Genomic DNA, 20,655 nt, shown 5'->3' with positions numbered 1-20,655 from the left:
CAGCTGGGATATGAGGGCCTGGTTAGAAAAAGAAGACATCAAACAGCCATAAATACATACAGCCTACATGAGAAGGCCAAGGGGGGAGTGGGCCCAGGGCTGTGCATCAGTATTTGCTCCATTGGAAATAGGGCTCTACGAAAGTAGATCAGTCCTGAATTCTTGAGTTTCAGCTAACCCCCAAATTTCTGAGTCCCTGGGTATTTTCTGAGGTAATTCAGAGTGCAGCAGGCTTGCTCCTTCAAAGGAGCTGCCCATAGTCATTCCAAGGTGTAGCACTCCCTGCCCCAAGAGGAGAAAGAGGAAATAATTTATTGGAGAGCTCTGCCAGGCTCCAGCCTGTGTCCTGCAAGAAGCTGAAGGAACATCTCCTGAGGAGGTGACAGCAGGACTTTGGGTGTGTGTCTACTCCACTGCATGCTCATAAAGGGGGCATAAAGCCCCCAGCTGTGAGGGTTTAGTGGGCCCTTGGTCTCGCTTGCTTAGCGGTGATGGTGTTTGTCACCTTGGCTGCCCATCCCTGCAGCAGGAACACGTTTGGTTTTCTCCAAAGCATTAGCTCTGTGCTGAGTCATGGCAGCACTCAGGCTCAGACCCTCGTGGCACTGGGCTCAACTCCTCCAAGTGGTCATCTGGCCAAGTGGCTCTGGGGCAAAAAAACCCTGGAGGCATTTCCTGGCTTTCATTAGGACCCACTTCAGGAGTATGAGGTACAGGTGTTGTGAAATTCATGCAGTCTTGGTTTTTCTTCTGCAGAAGGCACAGCAGCAGTCATGGGTAATTATATTCTGTGCAGGGAGATAACCTCTGCCTGGGAAGTTTTGAACTGCGACTAGAAGAGGGAGAAAAGAAAGATTGGTCTGGGGAAAAAAGGGAGGTGAAGGTAGTTTACGGTGAAGTGCCAGCTTTTGGAGAGGAATCAAAAACTGGTGCTGTGGTCTTTGTTGTTGTCATTCTGGTCTTCATAAACATTCAGCAGGACAGAAGTTGTCAAAGTTACCTTGTGCCTTTCCCGGTGGCACATCCAGTGCTGCACTGGACAGGGGAACGCTGCCAGCCCCTGCTGGGCTGCAGGCAGCTGCCTGCCTTCCAGCATCCCCGGCTGCCTCCAGCCGCCAACTGCCAGGCACAGACTAGCTGTGGGAGAGGAGGGTGCTCAAGCTGTGAAATAGGCTCGTGGCCAGAAAGCAGGGGAATCATAGAAACATAGAACGGTTTGGATTGGGAGGGACCTTAAAGACCATTTGGTTCCAGCCCCTCGACATGGGCAGGGATATCTTCCACTAGAACAGGTTGCTCAGAGCTCCATCCAGCGTGGCCTTGAACACTTCCAGGGATGGGGCATCCACAACTTCACTAGGCAACCTGTTCCAGGGCCTCACCACCCTCACAGTTAATAATTTCTTCCTAACATCCAAACTAAACCTACTGTCTTTCATTTTAAAGCCATTCCCCCTTGTCCTGTCACTACATGCCCTTGTAAGACATTGGGTACAGGATTTTTTCCCACTGCAGGTTTTTTTCAGGGACCCAGCCCCTCTGACCTGACAAAGCACAAGGCAGAGTAGCACAGGCAAAGAGGGACACGAGTGGAGGAACCAGCCTTCTCCCCTGAGACACAACTTGGGGACACACCCTTGCAGCTGGTTGCTTTCACTATTGCATCTTCTGCCAGAGGTACTGCGCTGCCCTTCAGGGAAAGAGAAGCACAAACATCACACACAACCCACCTTCCAAATCTGCATTTAGAGAGCGTGGCTTCAATTAAGTGTAATTACTCAATTTTGAATCAAGGGCAACTTCTCTTGCATTTATTTGCTGTCCCCAGTGGCTTATCTTAGAGAAAGAGAGAGAAGCTCCATGAGGGCAACCACTAATGAAGGGGAGCCTCCAAAAGAGGTTAGGTGTCCGTGCATCTAGGTCAGAGTCGTCAGATGAAAGTAGCTTCTATGTTTCTCCCTCAGTTTTCTTTATTTTTTTTTTTAACTAGCCTTCTAATAAACATGTTAACCAAATTATTATAAGCAGCTGCATCTATCAGCAGCATGCAAGGATATTATTCACTGCATTTGAAAGCGCTCTAATGAAGCTTTGAAGTCCAGCTCATCCCAGATTCATGCGGGGAAGGATCTGTAGCCATCGTGGCACTGCTCTGCTGACTTCTGAAGATATGAGACTTGAAAGTAAATAGATACTGAAATATGGATACTCAAATGGATCTTTCAAAACTACAGCTGACTGTCACGGGGTTTTGTTTGTGTATTACAGGGACTTTTTTTTCCTTTTCTTACCACAGAAGTAAGAATGCAGTCCATATTTACATTTAATCACATGCTGCTTTTCACTTTAGAATTGTTAACCAGAGAACCAGATTTTCCCTATCCTGCCTCAGTCCCACATTCAAGAAAACTGGGTGAACCTAAATAAAAATCATACAAGTAACACGCAGAAAAATCAACAGAAAGGTTTTTAGTCTGTTGATCCTTTCCCAGCTTGAGGCTGAAATTCATTGTTCTGTAGAACCCTGAGACATGCTGCAGGGTGAAATAACTGCAGCATTAGATGGCATGGCATTATGAAATGGTGGATATTGCTGGGTTTTATGCTGCTTCTCCGTGGTGCTCCCAGTACACCTGCACATACTAGACATACAAACTCTCTAGGAAACGCTTGTGTAGTGTGTGAAACCACACACATAGCCCATGGTGAACCTAATTACACCCTCCAGCCACTCCTGCAAAGCTAACGATAAGCAAAGCTAAAAAGTATTGAACACATTTGGATTTTCCAGTCTCTGGAAGGGTATGTACATTGAATTAATCTTACAGCTGTGTAGTCTCCACTGAATTACTGTTTCCTTTTGATTGTACTAAAGATAGTGAGAGAGCATGTATGAGTGTGAGTAATGGGTGGGTAGGGATCACAGTATTTGGGTTCTCGCTTTCTTGCTTTCTTTGCTTTATTCAGTTTCTTTCCTTCTGTTGGTGTCAGGGTATTTTTAGTTCTTCAAGGCTCTATCTTCTACATCAAGAAAAAAAGATTAAATCCACTTTTAGTCTATACTTTTAAGAAAGTGTGCGTGTATATATGTAACCTATATGTGCTGTGGCATATATCTGAGGTTACTGTGTCTTCATCGGCTCCATTTGAATTCACTACAAAAAATTAAGACAGAAAGGAAGATCAAAATAAAGAATTAAGATAGAAATGGCTGTTCTCAATACTGTTTCCCCATGTCACATTAATATTTGCCACATGTGATGTCCTTTGCATACTGACTCTGCTGTGGATTTATCCCCCACAGATCATCTTCCGGAAGATCAGCGATGTCAAGAAGGAAGAAGAGGAACGCCTGCGCCAGAAGAACGAGGTGACACTGAGCATCCCTGTGGACCACCCTGTGCGGAAACTCTTCCAGAAATTCAAACAGCAAAAGGAGATGCGCAATCAAGGCTCAACCCACGTCGACCCGGAAAGGAACCAGCTTCAGGTGGAAAGCCGGAGCGTGCAGAACGGGGCCTCCATCACGGGCACCAGCGTGGTCACTGTGTCTCAGATCACCCCCATCCAGACCACCCTGGCCTACATGAAAACCAGTGAGGCCGTGAAGCAGAACAACCGGGATGCGATGGAGCTCAAGCCAAACGGAAACGGGGACCAAAAATGTCTCAAAGTGAACAGTCCCATGCGGATGAAAAATGGGAACGGGAAGGGGTGGCTTCGGCTGAAGAACACGATGGGGGCCCATGAGGAGAAGAAGGAGGACTGGAACAACGTCACAAAGGCCGAGTCCATGGGGTTGCTGTCCGACGACCCCAAGTCCAATGACTCGGAGAACGGTGTAAATAAAAACCCGTTGAGGAAAACAGACTCTTGTGACAGTGGAATAACAAAAAGTGACCTTCGCTTGGATAAAGCTGGTGAGACTCGGAGCCCCCTGGAACACAGCCCCATTCAGGCGGATGCCAGGTGTCCTTTCTACCCCATTCCTGAGCAGGCCTTACAAACCACGCTGCAGGAAGTCAAGCACGAACTCAAAGAAGACATCCAGCTGCTAAGCAGTAGGATGGCTGCCCTTGAGAAGCAGGTGGCAGAAATTTTAAAATTATTGTCTGAAAAGAACGTATCCCAGATCTCTTCCCCCAAGTCTCATTTATCACCCCAACTACCCCCCCAGATATCCTGTCAGGATATTTTTAGTGTTTCAAGGCCTGCATCACCTGAATCAGAAAAAGATGAAATCCACTTTTAGCATATACCTATGTGTATATATGTATACAGTATATATGCAGAGCTGTATATATACCTTTATACATATATATATATGTGTGTGTGTATATGGTAAATATATATACATATATATTTTCACTTGCATCCAATATGACTTGAACACACCAAGGATTTTGATATGTAAATATTGCATGTCCAGCTGGATTCTGGCCTGCCAAAGAAAGCAATTATTAACATAGATATTGCTTGTATAATATGCAGTTGACTGCATGCACACTTTACCTTTATTTATAATCTCTATTATGTAATAAAAGAATGACTTTTGTTTAACAAAGGCAATGTACTATTTAAAGAATCAGGGTCTAACCTGCCAATATTGCCATGACAGTTTTGATCTCAGGCTGGGTGAATTGAGCTTTTATTTCCTCACTGTCTTTTCTGCCGAGTTAAACAGTAGATTAATATGACGTGAAGGACACGTTCAGACTCCTGTTAGTATTGTTTCCTGGTATCATTCCATGACAATATACTGTATATTTGGTGATGAATTCCCCTACTCCTCCTACAGGGAGGGCTCAGCTCAGTGGGCAGGGAAGGGCACCATGCCTGGTGCTGGGGTGGATCACTGGAATTTATTTGTGTGGGTATTGTGCATGCACAGCCTTTTATTTCAAGTATCCTCCTGCTCTGTTAACATCGTAAGTAAGAAATAATAATAATAATAGCAATTTATGTAACAAAATGAAACTAACAGAAACTCAGTTGCACTGGGTGTTTGGGGGTAACTTCTTTCATGAAAGCCTCCTTTTACTGATGCCATTTTTACTGAACTGTTAGAGTAACATTATGTAAATTCTCTTTGCAGCACTCAGTGATGGTGTCCGGTTCTGTCAGTATCTTCATTAGCATGTCCCATTTTTGTAGGGTTGAGATTGCTCTCCCACTGTCCCCCCTATTGCCCTTGGCAGAAAGACTTTGCATGATGTCTGAGCAAGGGAGAGAACAATTGTAGTTCAGCCTCTTGCGAGCAGGTTTGAAAGCCCGAAGTTAAAAGGCTGAAGTTAATCCCCTTCCACTCTCTTTCCTGAGGTCGTTTATCAGTCTGCAACTGCATTTAGAAAGAGAGAAAACAACCATTCAGGGTGAAATTCCCTTTATCTAAGGCACCTGGATGATGATGTGTGGGTGGGAGAGTGGTGGGTGTGAGGGGAGATGGAGTCCTCCCTAGGGTGCTACCTGCTGCTCTTACCTTGGACTCATGGAAGGTTTCAGTGCAGGAAGGGGGGACACTTCAAGAGCAGGCTTGCAGTGCCCACCCAGCCAGTCACCATAGTTACTGATTCCCTTAGGTCTGTGTCAGAGGCTCTGACCCACCTCTGAGCTGACTCCCATCTTCCAGTCTTGGATCACGTTCAGATGCCATTTCCACCTCCTAGGCTGGAGCATTACTCTCCATGTGGTTTTGCTGGCTTAGCAGGGCTGCAGCAGGGCAGGCTTTGCACTGGATCCTGTTTGATCTCCAATTTTGAGCTGAGATTTTGGACTCCGCTTGTGTCTGCACCTGAGAGTGGTGGAGTTTTTTGCCTCTCCATTTGCACTGGTTTGAATCCAGGTATATGCAATGCATAGCAGAAACTGCCATTGCAGCTTCAGAGTTGTTGCCTGGTATGGCTTGAGGTCAGCCCAGCAGAGCACAATGGCTTCTTCAGAGAAGGATTCCCCCTGCCTCCAATTTAAATGACCTCTTGCATCAAGATCCCGTGTTTTCGAAAGTGCCTTGAGTAAAACACATATGTACCACAAGGCATCACTATGAATCAGGTATATCAAATATATGTTTATAATTAGTGGGCATCCTTACCACAAACTGATATTAGATCCATTACTTAACATTAGAAAACTAAACTAAACTAAACTAAATCGCTTCCTGAAAAACTAACAGAAACCCCTAAACCCAAACAAACCATCATTTGCAATAGTGGCAACTAGGAACCTACATCTTAGGGTGAATGTGTCTTCAGCTATGAGACCGAAACCCCTAAACCTCGAAAAGCTCATAAGAAAGCCAAAGAAGTCATTGCTTCTATTATGTCAACTTATGGAGGCTTTTTGGGTGATGATAGTCTTTCTTATTTGCTGTTCTTTTCTGTCCTGTTTCTGCCACTTTCTTTAGGAAATTATAGACACCCAAAAAAAAAAAAAAAACAGTTTAAAAAAAAAAAAAAAAAAACAAGAGGGAAGTATAAAAAAAACCATGGAAAGGGACAGCTCTTCCCAAAGCTTGGTGGTCAGACCGCCTGCTCATTATAGTTTTCCGCAGCTGTGGTGGCTGCTGTCAAAATTTTCGGTGGTATTTTGCAGCTGCTGTTCTGACACAAGTGCAGTTCCACAACTCTGCAGCCGTGCTTTGGACTGCAAGAACAATCCGCACCTGCAGAACAGCAGGACCTTCCATGTCCTACGATAAATCCCACCCTGAGACTCTGAAAGAATGGGGGGGTTATAGGCTTAGGGAGTTACATGATTGCTGCAGGCTGCTGGAGTCTGCACAGACCTTGTGGGTACAGTTTTTAAGTGCCAAGCTTTGAAGTGTTGAATGTTCTTGCCTGACTTGGTTTGTTGGTCAGGACAGACACTGGGTGACCACCCAGAGCTGCCTGGTGAATAGCTGAGGCACACAGGCTGTCTGGGGGCCAGGTTTTGGTAAAGTTCCTTGAATGCATGAATCTGCCATGAAGAGATGCTGCAAAAGAGCCAGCAGGATAATGGGGGGTGACTTTTTTAGAAAGCTTTAGCCTTAATGGCATTCCTCTGCCTTTGTGACAGACTTCTTTTCTTTCTCTGTAACTGATATTAATTCTAGGTAGAACTGCATGGCATGCACAGGGATCTCTGTTTAGGATTATCTTGCAAGTCAGGTGTAATTTTGTGCCACTTTACAGTGAGAGAATGTGTTAACAGGATTAATCTGACCTTGAAAATTATTTGGGCGGGCCCAGAATGTCTGTTACAGTTCAAGTGCAACTTGAGTGGTTAAAATGTGTAGTGGCTAAATAGTGTAAAATACCAAGTTCATGAAACAAATATGGTGTTTCCAGGTCTATTCCTAATGCTGCTTTGACTCTGATATTCCAATATTATCCATGGCAAATTCAGTGGAACCAGCTTGTACCTTGTAGAAGGCAGTAGCACGATGGGTGTCCTGCAGACACAATCAATGCAGCCTGTGGGTGAGCTGTCCCAGGCTCTGTGTCATGGAAGGGTGGGCAGCTGGGGGCCAAGTTCGTGGATTTGTTCTGAAAATTTGACTTGTACAATTCTGAAGGACTTTGCCTCCTGAATTCATGACGGGAGCATTATGTGTTGTTTCGTGGGGTCGTTCCCGGTTCGCCTTTCCCGGCCCCTCGCGGTTGTGCATGGATGCGATGAGTGTGCTGCCGACTGGGACATTCCTTTTCTCTTAGAGAAGCATGAGTCATACTCCTGTAGCTCAGGCTTGACTGAAAGCAACCACCTGTAGTCATTAAGTGCAATAAGGACACCAAGGTGTCACTTCCACCCAAGCCAGTGCTCAAGCAGCTACGCGCCGCGCGGGGGGAGCTCTTGGCTGCATGCTCTCCTTTCCTTTAGGAACTGTATTCCTGTACAGATGTCTCTGCCAGATGCTGGTAACAGCATTCTTAGCACTTACCTTGTGCTTTGTGTGTTCAAAGCATTTTACCTGCACACGAGTGGATTTTATCTTTCTGGACTTTGAAATAGAAATAAAATGTGTACAGAAAAGTAAACACTTTTCAAAGCAAATGAACTAGAGTACTTTTAATAACATTTTTTTTGGTGTGTAATGTTGCATATACAAGATAGAACAGCACTTCAGGATAATAACTGAAAAAAAAATATTGTTGTCGTGAAGATTCAGTTCTTCTGAATCTGTATTTGTAAATCCTTTTTTTCCCATTTTTCTGTCTTTACCAGGGGACAGGGGTTAGAGCAGAGCTGACTCTGGAAGTGACAAACTTAAGCTTTGCCCATTTTTCTTTTCCCTGTTCTGCAGAAGTAGAACAACTGTAGGGACTCAATGCTGCTGGCACCAAAGTTTGGGTTTATTGCTAGACTCAAGTTCAGTCTTCATTTGCCACCACATGGAAAGTAACCCTGTTGTACAGGTGTGAACTGAAGGTTGAATCTGATAATCATATTGGACCTTAATATGTATTTTGGATCCCAGGACAATTTTAGAGAACTGGAAACTGCAGAAATAACATTGTCCTATTTGCAAGCTGAGAGCAGTCGTTCTGGAAGTAAGTGAGACAGTTCTACAGACGTCATCGTTTGCATGGGTCAGAAAACAGATGTTGTGCTCATGAAATAGCTTGGAGGCCTTTTGGGGGAAAAGATGTCCTTAACTGGATAGGAAAACAAAAAAGCCAAATATTTAACGTGAAATTTGGGAGTGAGGACATAGAGGGATATATTATAAGGAATTGAACTTTTTTACTTGGATTTTGAGCATTTAGAAAACCCAAGCCTTTCTTTTTGGATGTCAGAATTGGACAGATTGTTTCTTAAAATAAATACTTTTTTCCAAAGTGAGGTAGTGTCAAAGTGATACCTGTTTATTAAAAGAAGTCTTCAAATATAATTTTCCTACAAAAGAGGCTTTGAATGGGTTTTGTTAATGTTGCTTTTAATAGGCTGTATCTGAAAGCTCTTTTTCAGTTCCTTTTCTTTTTCCTTTTGTACCAGAAGCTCCTGTGTTAACACATATCTTCATATCTGTAGGACCTATAATGCTCTAACAAACTTGTTAGAGAGGGTTTGAGAAGTGGGATTCCTTTGGAGAAATCCATCTCTTCATGGCAGCCCGGGAAGCGTGGCTCTCCTGTCCTGAGCTGCAGTGAGAGCTGTGAGCACTGAACAGCATTAGTTTGCCTTTTTCTTGTCACTTCTCATCTGCTCTGATACCCTTCAGGGACTTCAAGGAAGGAAATAGAAAAGTTGACGTGGTCACTTTCCCTGGATGGCCCCAGCCCTTCACATATGTCTGTGTGGTGCTTTCCCATGGAGCCCACAGGGAGGAGGACTTTGATCTGTCTAGATTTCCACATCTGGGAATATTTTTTAAAACTTTCACTTTATTTTTTTGGTACAAATGGATAACACAGTGTCTGCGTGTTTTATTTGGTTTAGTATGTTATAGTGCATTTCCAAATGAAATACATTCTTAAAGCAAGGTGCTGAATGGAGCTAAAATAGACAAGAAGTCCACATTATTTCTGGCAGAAAAGTGGTGAATGTTCTTATTGACATAAAGAATATTGTGCAAAGATCAGCTCTGTGATATCTAACAAATGACAAACTAAAATCATCCTTACTGAGGGTACATTTAGTCAGACACAAAATTGACCTTGTAGTGCACAGTGGGACAAGAAGGCATATATTGATTTTGAATACTCCAATGATAGAAGCATTCAGAAAGGGCTTGACCAGACCATGATGAATAAATTGTATTTATTTATTATATTATGCTATGTTAATCAGCTTCCTGATGCATGGCAGGTGGAAACAGGAATCTGGGGCAGTATTCTCACAAACCTCTTTATCTGTTTTCTATAAAGCAGAAAAAAGCATTTCTTCACTATTTTCTGCTTGGAGTTGTAAGCTTGTTTGACCCACAGTCTGAGACTATGGGTGTGCACCAACTCTGTGTCTGGCTGTCTGCCATGAATACATCAATTAGCCTTAATTAAAAGCCCTATAAAAAGGATTTTGTGTTGGGTTGAGCTCAGCCCTCCCCCTCCAGTGACATGAGTGTATTTTGTCTGCTTCAGAGCAGATTCGGTTCAGACTGAGCAATGGCAGAGTATATTTCTGCCTGCCTGCAGAGGATGTATAGACACACCATATGGATATATACCTGCCCATTTGGAATAGGGAATCAGATCTGGTTCATTTAAGACAGGTGTTTCAGACAGGTGGGATAAATCCTGCTCTGGAGGGGCCAGTCTCTCATCATTTACTGTAGAGTAATGACTTCAGATTAGACACTTGATTTGTAGACTGCTAGAGGGTAAATGGAGTGAATCCAACCCATGATTCAATCTCCCAGCCTGATCTTGTTTGTATTAAAAGGTGTCTCTAAAAGAGTCTGCTTACCATCTTTCCAGCACTGGAGCATTTTCACATAGATGTGACTGACAGTACAGGGAACACTGAAATTCCTCAGCATGCAGCCAGAGACAGTGTTCACCTCCTGAATTGTTAATTAGACATTTGTAAAGACCAAGGATGCTCAATTCTTGGCTTGGGGTGATCAGATTTTTAAGTTTTTACCCCAATACCATGACAGGATAGTCCAGGGACCCTCATTGTCACTCACAGGTATATAGCAGCTGAGGTGCTCTTCATCATGATGTGCAATGCTGAGGCACAGATGGGCATCACCAGTCAATTTTTGGACAGTGAAAGACTGTCACCTATTTGGGATCTTTGGCTGCTCTGGGGTATTTAGGGTGATAGGAGTTTTAGTGCTGAGCTGTGTCTTGCAGTGGAAAGATGACAAGGCTTGGAAATGTCCAGTGAAGGGAAGACTTGTAGTGAAGAGCAGCTTCCAAGGTACACAGAGAGTGGTGGTGGCCCAGGACACAGCAGAGCCCTGGCTCTGTGCTGTGCAGTGGGAGGAGAGTGGGGAGAGAGAGGAGAAGGATATAAAGAATGGTGTCAAAAAATAGTGACAATATTCCACTGAAGGCCATATTGTCTCTGCACAGTTACTGTTTGTGTCTCCAAAATTTATTTATTTGGAATTTGGCAGACTCCTCTTTCCTTCAGGTGGTGTATAAGGATGTGGCTGGCAGACCTTTCTGGAGTGACAGCTGTGGGACAGGGAAGGGCCATTAGAGGAGACTCAGATATGTATCCTTAGAGGAATATGTGGGCTTCAGAAGAGCCAAAGCTCTTCCAGTTTGCCAAAGACCTGTTGGAAAGGGGCATATCGTATCCAAACTGTGTATCATCAGTATACAGACTCTATATTTGAAGCTGAGCCTGCTATAAGCAGGGAGGGTTAGACCAAGTGATTTACAAAAGGTCCCTTCGAAGCTGTGATGTTTTACCATTCAGTGATTCTGTAGATTTTAATAGCACAAACAGGAGGTAAAATTGGAAGGTTCTTAGTTACATTCCATTATTTTCTGGTTTTTAGTTTAAATATCATACTGAGGAATGTGGTGCCAATTTTCAAGATAATAACTGTTTCTAACAGCCAATACTCATCAAGCAGACAGCAGAGAAATTTGGCATATTCTAAAACTATGGCATATAAATAAATCAAGCCTTTCACTGGGTGTCAGCTAAAATCCACACTTGATGCCAAACACTGAGAATAATGTCTCGGTGACTATGCAGTTTCTGGAAGCAGTGGGCTAATATGGATGCATCAACAACACCCACACCCTCTTCCAGCCTCATCCCCAGTCCAGTGAAAGCTGATTACCGTGTCTGAAAATGCCATCAAAAAATCAATAGCATTTGAGCTGGTTTTTGGTGTTGCCCTGGCAAACATCCAAGGCTGTAGGAAATGTGTGAAGGGCAGTGGCAAGTAGATTTCTCATTAGTAGCTGGATCTGGAGGTGATTCTCATCCCTCTGGATTCAGCCTGCTTCTCCCACTGTCTATGTGGACACTATTACTGAAAAGGCCTCAGCTTTTCCAAAGGATCCAGGCACATCCATGAAGGCTGTGCACATCACTGGAGTCTGCCCCAAGCCCCATTCCCAGGCTTATTCCCCGCTTGTCTAGGAAATAAATAAGTTTACACCTGACACTATTAGATTTAACTGACAAGTTATTTTTCCAGACTCGGCAAGCTCCTCGATGTCTATGATGGCTTACAGGGTTACTCACAAAATCCAATCTTACCAGCAGGTCTCCAAATTAAACAGGAATAACAGGACAAGCCTTCTGCCATTCTCAGGGCATTCTTTTATTAAACAAACATTCATTTTTATTTTATTTTATTTCTGGCCCTTTTGTACAGTCTCGAACAGCACAGTGTTGCATAGGATAGCTGGGATTGGAGTGTTTTTTGGATTTTAATGAGCCAGTTTGAGAAGGGGAACTCAAGTGAGACACCAGCTTCACATGCAGTCCAGCGTCTGCCATGTGTGTGACCATTTCCTCTGATTTCCTCCTCCAGTTACACCTTTGGTGAACTTCACCACCAGCAGCAATTTGAACTGGTGCCATGCAGTGAGAGTAAAAATTCTCTTCATTTCCTTGGGCAGACCCTAGGGCTCTCCTCAGCATTTCCTTGTGTGCTGTGCCAGGACATGCAGGCACTTTCCTGTCCTGGACTTGGTTTCAGAAGAATTTCCTGAGATATTGCACCTCTTTTCTCTGTCAACACATCATTTTCCTAGGAAAAAACTACAAAAAGCAACATTTTCTGACTGATCACTTGGGAATCCACTTGCATCCAAGGCTGCTGCCAGGACCATTAGTGGGAGGTCACAGTTCAGTTTGTAAATTGGGTGTCTTATCTGAGCCCTCATGGTAAAAGGCATTTTTTTTCTAAAGGAAAACAAAATTTCTGCTCTGCTTCTAATTAGTCCTCTGTTGTCCCTGCAGGATTAATTACTGCCTTCTTCACTCGAATCATCAAATGCTGTTTGGCAACAGCTTCTTTTTTTTTTTTATGATTTTAAATATAATTAGGATCCCTGGCACTACAAACAAGCTCAATCAGGTTGTACTTTAAAATTACATAGCTGAAATGTCACCTAAACTAGTAGTTTAAGCTTGGCTTTTGAATACCAGCAACCCCATTGCACTTGGCAGGTGTTCAGAGCTCATCACTTTGGGGTCATCAGTAGGTCAGTGTAAGCATCCTTCTCCTGAAATCAATCACAGAAGGGATTTTATTCTGCAGCTCCTCCCTAGTGGGGCTTTTAGAAAAGAATCATGGGTGGAAGGATGCAGTGGCACCTCCCAACTCTTCTTACTGCCTGTTGGTGCTCTGTAGATTCACAGCCGCATCTCTTTTTTACTTAAAAGAAGGGCTGAGGGCCACCAACTGCCTAATTCTATAAAATGGTAAATTCAATTTATCGAGTGGGAGAGGCAGTAGCTAGCAATAAGGCAGGATTTGGGTTTTAAAAATCTGCCTGGTGGGAACTGGGCAAGCTACCAGAAAGACAATAAAGGATTTATCTGGCAATGGATGCCAAAGGAATGCTAAACATGTGAGCAGGAGAATTTATTGATACCAGAGGAAAAGCTCATTAGTGTTAAAGTGCAAAGCAGGTCTGTAAATGTACCTTTCAGCTGTCCTGGTAAAATCTCTGTGCTCAGACAAGGGGAGTTGTGGCTTGTTTCTATAGAGTGTAGAGCTGGCTAATCAGCTTTCCCAGAAAATTACACACAAAACATGTTTCCTCAAATGTAATAGTTAGCACTCTTTTATTAGCATGGGCACATTTCACAACTAACCTCAGTGTCAGCCTCCCCCTGCCACTAGTTTCACAGTGATTCAGAGATGCTCCTAAAGCTGGTACTGCAGTATTTCTTCTAGGACAGGTTTGTTCTCTTACTTGCTTGTCACTGATTGTCAATTATTTGCCCTTAAACAGATTTGTGGCCCTGTAAGGGATGTGGGACACCCCAATAAGCCTGCAGCTTGTGGGGCTGCAGTGGAGATAAAGATTCACCGTATTTTGTCTGGAAAACATTCCAGCCATAAAAATACTCTTGCTAACTGTTTAAAGCTCCAATGCCTTATCAGCACAGTTTATGTAACAAAATCCCATTAGTCCTGCAAACCATTCTCACATGAATTAGGACATGATATGCTTCATAAACCTTACATACCTATTGACTATTGTTATGCATAGTGCACTTGGCTGGGCTTTTACATGCAGGTGTAGCTGCATATCTTGGGTTAATTTCTATGTGTTTTGAAAGCTTTGTAATATGAAGAAGAATATTTTGCACAATGAAAGGCAGTGTTTCCCTTTCTTTGTCTGTTTGTTTATCTCTTTTCTCTTTTTCCTTCCTTCCTTCTTTTCTTGACTTCTTGTTTACTTGCCTTGTAACTAGGCTAGCAACTGGTAGAAATGATTGATTAAGTGATATTGCATCAGCAGATTTAATGAGATAATGATCTGTTTTGCTATTTGTGTTCAGAAGAAATAATATGCTAATATGAATTGTAGTTAGAGTTGATTTTTTAATGTCCTGCTTAAATACCAGCCAGTGACTGAGTGGTTCAGTAAAGTGGTCTCAGCAGATCTCCTAAATTGTATTCTCTATTTCGGAGGTAAATATTTTCAGGCTTTGAGCATCTTGTGTAAATATTCTCATTAAGGTCGGTGGAAATGTTTCCATTAATTTCTCTAACCCAGTTCTCGCAGAGGGACCAGGACAGTGAGTTCCAGTGTGGGCTGAGCTTTCTTAAAACTGAGAACCGTGGGTACTAGAATTTTAATTTCAGGCCCTTGCCTAATGCAAATGGGTCCAAGATTTCATGCCCTACTAAATGCTGCATGCTGATTGCAGGCAGAAATGTAGAGGATGTGTTTGAAGATGAGGACAGCAAGGTGAATTGCCATAAAAATCAGCTGAACCCATCAGGGAAAGGCACTTTTTAATTAACACATATTTGAATCCAAAAGACACATTCTTGGTGTCTGAACTGCCAGTAATTTCCATCCAAAGTAACTTCTCAAAATTCATGACTGTCTAGAATATCCTTGCACAAGTCAGATATGTACAGAAGCTGTGCAAACTCTCTCTGGGGAGAAGCACAGTTAAAAATAAAGTTATTATTTCTGCCACAGAGAGAGATGATGACAAAGACAGGAGGTTGAGCACCAGGTACCGTGAGACTGAATCCTGCTGTGCAGCCCTCCATCTGAGCACTGCTGATTCAGGTGTGGGCAGATGTGCTCAGGTTTTGAGTCCTGGTTGTGTTTCCTCATCTCTGTCCACACCTGGAGCAGAGCAGAGCATCACACAGGGAAGGGGCAGCTTGTGTAGGACTTCATGAAGTGTAGCCCCCACCCCAGAGCAGGCTTTGAAGAGTGAAGTCCTGGCTCTATGAGGGCCAGTTTTGGCATGGTTTTTAGGATTCCTCCCCTGCCTCCCCCATCCCTCTGATATGCATATGAGTTCCCACTTAGGTTTAAGCAACTAGTCACCCTAAGCTCCTAAATGAAGAAAAATATATGCGGAATATATACTGGGAGGAAAGAGTGATGAGGGGTGGGCATGATCTTGCCTGTGTCTGTGCACCCTCAGCTCTGTAGTGGTGTCTGTCGAAATATCCTTGTAAGAAAATGCTCACAGTATTCTCACAATTAGTGTCAGGGGGAGATTTTTCTAAGTGAATTGTCATCACAGAGGACCTTGTTACAGTCAAAATATGGTACTATTTTTTTTAAGCTTTTTTTTTAGGCTTCCCCCCTCACTGCAAATAACAACTGAAAACTAAACTGAGCAGGAGCTGCTGCACAAGCCTGCACAGAGATGCCGAACCTAAAAAACCAGCGTGCCCTTGTGGGATACCCACAAGGTCTGTGCTGAGCATCCATCCTTGGCATAACCTACCTTCTCTTTCTTTTTCTTTGCTGAAATGCAGCTGCATGGTCAATGTGCATTTTTTTTTTCTTTCTGTGTATCTGCAGACCAGCGCTCCCCGTCCCACACTTGTGCTGAGGCATCTCTGTGCACCCCTGAGCACCTAACAGGGACCATGTCAACTCTAATCCCTGGTTTGTGGGAGTCTTTCCACTAACATTAGCAGCACTTTCAAAGCATAATGGGCTTTAAAGCCTCCTTTTTTACCCTGAGGTCCTTACTTTTGAGTTCAAATTTCAAGGTGTCCCACTAGCTGAAAAAGCACCAGGTGGTATAATCGTGTTTGTGCAACCCTCATGGACAAGGTGGGCAAAACAACTGGTTTTAAAAGCTCATGTTGGAAAACCTGGTCTACAGAGTAACTGCAGCTTTTGAATGTATGTGATTCGCAGACACTGGACTGTGAGGAGGAAAAATATTTTGAGAAAACTCTTTTTTTGCAAGTAAGAAGTTGGGGGAAAGGGTTATTGCTCAGATAATGTTTCTTTTGTTAATACTTGCTGCTCTTTGTACACTAGCCAATGCAAATGACATTCATGTTCCTGACAATATTTTTGAACAGCCCAGCTATCTTTTTTGCTCTTGTTAATATACTGAGGATTTGGGGGGATTTTAAATGCCTCCGCCTTTCAGGATTATTTCTACAAAAGCAATTGAGAACTGTATTTTGACAGCAGGAAGCTTATAAAAACCTAGAGAAAAAAAAAATAAAGCATTTGAAACTGAACAGCTATTGAAGGAATGCACCTCTGCTACCATATCTGATCACATCAAGGAAGGACCATCTTTCTACTGAAAATCACACATCAGTTTGTACAGAGGGGATGCTCCCTTGACCACTCGCGTGACTGCCCAGGAGGAATGTGTGGGAACGCTTTCGTTAGTCGTGACTCTCCTGTCACTTTTGGACATTGCCATGTGTGGTCGGTTCAAATCGGTTTTATCTGTAGCAAGCTTCTTGTTGCACTTTTTCTGTTTGCTAAAATTCAACAACAAGGAAAATGTGGGTCACTTTAAAGCATTGGCAGACAACTGTTTCTAACCCAAAGGATTATGGGTTTTAGCACAATGAACTGTACTTCTTCAGGGAGGATCAATGTCGATTTTTTTGTTCCACACGTCTTTATTTACATGTGGCTATATTTTCATTGATACAGAATAAAAAGTGCATTTTATTGACCTTGAGTGTTTGTGTTGTTACTTCTCTTGAGCTCTGGCTCACCATAAAAGTGATAGCTTTAGTTTTCCTGGCCAAAGCAGAACACAATTTGTTGAGATTAATGAGCAAAATATAATCTTATTTTTAGGTGGCTTGGGGATGAGGGAGACACATAAATCTATTGTTAAAAGAGAGCTTCTCTACAGGACAATAGGAACAATGCTTGGCCTTCGTCCTCGCTAACCTGAAGACAATAGGAAATAAATCAAGCTGAGCTGGTCACAGGTATCTCATCCATAAAACTTCTGTAGTATCTAATTCCCTCTCACAAGCAAATTGAGGTGAAGAGGGAATACTTTATCTAAGTGGATAATAAGTATTGGCTTATAACCTTTTGTTCGTAAAATGCTCCATTTTATTTGCTGCAAATGTGTAACCTTGCTTTGAAAAAATTGCACTTCAGATGCAAAATGAGGATTGGGACTGTGGAGTAGAGGCAGAAGTGTTTCAGTTGATAATTTAAATAATTTCTAAGACATGTGCTCCCTTTACTTCTTATATCATTAGCTTTGTCACAAGTGAAATTCCCCAAAGAATTTCCTGTGCCAAGGTAAAAGTGACTGTTTTTGGCATAAATACACACAACATTGCTGACAAGTTCTTGAAACCAGAGTTGCTCTTGTGCTCCCTCAGTGCAGAAACCAAAGCACGTGGAAATCAGTGTAGATTTTTTCTATTCTCTTGCAACAGTACTCTTCCAACTCAGAATATTCCATGATTCTAGATTCTGTGATTTAAGTGGCTTTGACCCAAATCCTACAGGCTTAGTCCCAGCCAGGGGTGGTGTCCAGGTGTGGAGGGGTAATTATAGTTATGATTGGCACTAATTTAGTTTGAGGGTAAAGCATCCAAATCTAGTTGTCTACAGATAAGTCTTGCCATCTGTAGGGACAGGTTTTCTGTGGAGAAAACATTTTCTGTTTGTGGTGAAAAACATTAATTGCTGAGCATTTTATTTTTTTGACTCACTCAGTGCCTACTCTCAGCATCCTTGGCTGCAGTGAGGAGACCCTGGACTCAGCAGAGGAGGGAGAAGTGCCTAAATCCTTCATGGCAAGCACTGGTAGAACAGGCCATAATTTTCATTGCTGAAAAACCAGTGGCAGAGACTGGTCCTACTGCTCGTCTTTTGTAATTGGGGTTGGCCTTTGCCAGATTGGAAGCTGGCAGCATCAGCACAGCAGCTTTTTCCAAGTGGGAGTCTGGGACCATGTCAAGTCTGTGCCTCCCAGTCCTGAGAAAATGAGCTGTTGGGATGGAGGATGAAGCAGGAGTGGATTCATTTGTAGGAGCTAATTTGTTACTGGCTGACAGCATTGGTTTCTGTTGTAGTGCAGCTGTGCCTGAGCAAGCTGGTGACTTCTGTCATTATCCACAGGACTGGTCCTCACCAGACCTCAACCTCCTTCCATCCCGTCCACGTAGGGTTTGGATTTTACCCTGCAAGTGGTAAGAATGCTGAGCAAGATGCAGGATCAGCCTCTGAGATTGCTGAGGCACTGGGGGAGATATTTTGCTTTGCAGATTGCTTTACTTGTGCATATTACCTCTACCTAAACAAGCCCTGGAAGCCAGGGAAGCTAGTTAATATATGCACATCTCATTCCCTTTATGAGAACGTCATCCAATGCACTGGGCTGAAGATTTATTCTCCAGGGCTGATGCTACTACTGATTCAGGATCCAGCTATTAACAATAGCGAGGCAGGAGCACAGGGCAGAGACAGAGACTTGTTTCAGTCTCCTTTCTCACATCAGTGCACCCTTTACAGCCACCTGTCTTACAAAAGTTTTTTCCTAATTGTCCACAGTGATGTTAAGCTGGCCAGGCTGGATGGGGCTTGGAGCAACCTGGTCTGGTGGAAGGTGTCCCTGCCCATAACAGGGGAGCGGAACTAGATGATCTTTAAGGTCTTTTCCAATCCAAACCATTCTATGATTCTATGTTATTTGGTGGAGAATGAGGCTACAATGACCATCTTACACATCTGATTAAGGAAAGTAATGAAGATGGAGTGAGCAAGTTCTTTAATGCTGTAAATTCTCTGATGGTTAACTTGGCTGCATAGAAGTAAAACAGCAAATTAGGGCACTAACTGAGCCAGGCACTGATCTTTTGTAGTGCACAACTCAGAAAATGAGATATATACCACTGGTTTCAGCCATTTTTGAGGCCACTTTGAGCACCTCCTCCTCCTGGTCAATAATTTCCATCTGGCCAGGTCTGTCTGAGTATAGTTTCTTGTTCAGTTGGTTGCACCTAAGAAAGTTTATAAATCGTTACCTTCAGGCATGAGCAGGCTGGTCCTGCAAGCATAAGAGTGGGATGTTTGAGGCATTTGGGCAGCAAGGGGCCCATATTTGAAGAGGGAATCACATGCAGCAAACACATCTCTGCAGACACTTTAGTGGCAGCACTGTTCAGTGTTTTTTGACTGCCAGCACCAGTAGCTACTCAGCAGTCACTGCCATAGCTTTTTGGAGATGCTCTTCTGCCCTCAGTTAGGGGTAGAAGATTGAAAGTAGAGCTTTGGCTTGCAAGCCATTCCCAGTTTACACAGACCGTATGAAAATTATGTTTCTCATTAGCCCAGTGCAACTTTTAAGTGTTGTTTTAAAATACGCTCTCACTGAGCGGGTTAGAAGTTAAAAGTCTAGGGCAAATTAGATATTATAGCAAAGGGTCTGAATCTGCACCTCTGTATCTTGTCCTATTGGCATAAAGAAGGGCACAGCTTCATCAGCTGGGAAGTGCCCCTGAGGCATCGAGGTGACTTTCCCAATGAACAGCAAATTGTGCTGCCCCAGAGAGGATTCCTTCACAAGTGCTGCTGCCAGGACTAGTGCTGCTCAACACCTCCTTTAACAAACAGGAGGAAGGTCTTCAGAGCATCCTTGTGCTGCTCAGAAATGGGGATAAATGAGGAGGAACAGCTCCCAGCCAGCAGGCAGGGCACAGGTGCAGGACGTGAGGTCAGCTAAGTGCTCCTGACATGGGATGGTGCCGACTGTGAAGAGCCCTCAAGGACAGGGGCTGGCAGCACATCACCAGGCACTCTGAAAACATTGCTGGAGCAGAGCTGAAGTGTACCTTGTCAGGAACTGCCATTGATTGGTAGGAAGATGGACCGACCAATTTAATAAACCTCTTCCATCTCTCTCCTCTCTAATTCTGTGACATTTTCTCCAGGAAAGTAACATACTTCCAAATTAATCTGATTGCAGTGAAGCAGACTGTCATCAGCCCCTGGAGAGAACTGAGTGGTGTGATCCATCTCAGCTGAGAGCCCGTGAGACCACTGCCCCCATAGCATGGGGCAGTGACCTGCTGACAGGGTGCCAGGTCTGTCTACTAATAATTAGCAGGGAAATAAGAAAAGACGGGGTAAGGAGATAGACTGAATCCATTTATTTCCTTCTAGTAAATAAAGAATGGGAAAAAAAGAAATGAGATGAGAAATAGATGTACAGACAGACATGATGGATTAGTCAGTCTTGTCACCTACTTATGGGATTATAAATCTGTGATATAGACATTACTCAAAGAAAAACACATTGCTATGTGAGATCTAA

At 43.4% G+C, this 20,655-nt stretch overlaps 1 protein-coding gene across 1 annotated transcript in view; it reads left to right on the top strand.

The window, feature by feature from the left end:
* KCNH5 (potassium voltage-gated channel subfamily H member 5) overlaps positions 1 to 17,043 on the top strand; it is a 155,835-nt gene extending 138,792 nt beyond the window's left edge. Inside the window, exon 11 of the mRNA XM_027637916.1 lies at positions 3,305 to 17,043. Within this exon, the coding sequence (XP_027493717.1) occupies positions 3,305 to 4,252 (948 nt within the window). The 3' untranslated portion in view covers positions 4,253 to 17,043. The remainder of the gene's footprint in view (positions 1 to 3,304) is intronic.
* Positions 17,044 to 20,655: the final 3,612 nt, after the last annotated feature.

This window comes from Corapipo altera, unplaced genomic scaffold, assembly GCF_003945725.1.
Source record: "Corapipo altera isolate COAL_440 unplaced genomic scaffold, ASM394572v1 23, whole genome shotgun sequence".
Lineage (NCBI taxonomy): Eukaryota > Metazoa > Chordata > Aves > Passeriformes > Pipridae > Corapipo > Corapipo altera.
Note: the sequence above shows the minus strand (reverse complement) of the source record. Positions and strands in the feature narration are given on the sequence as shown.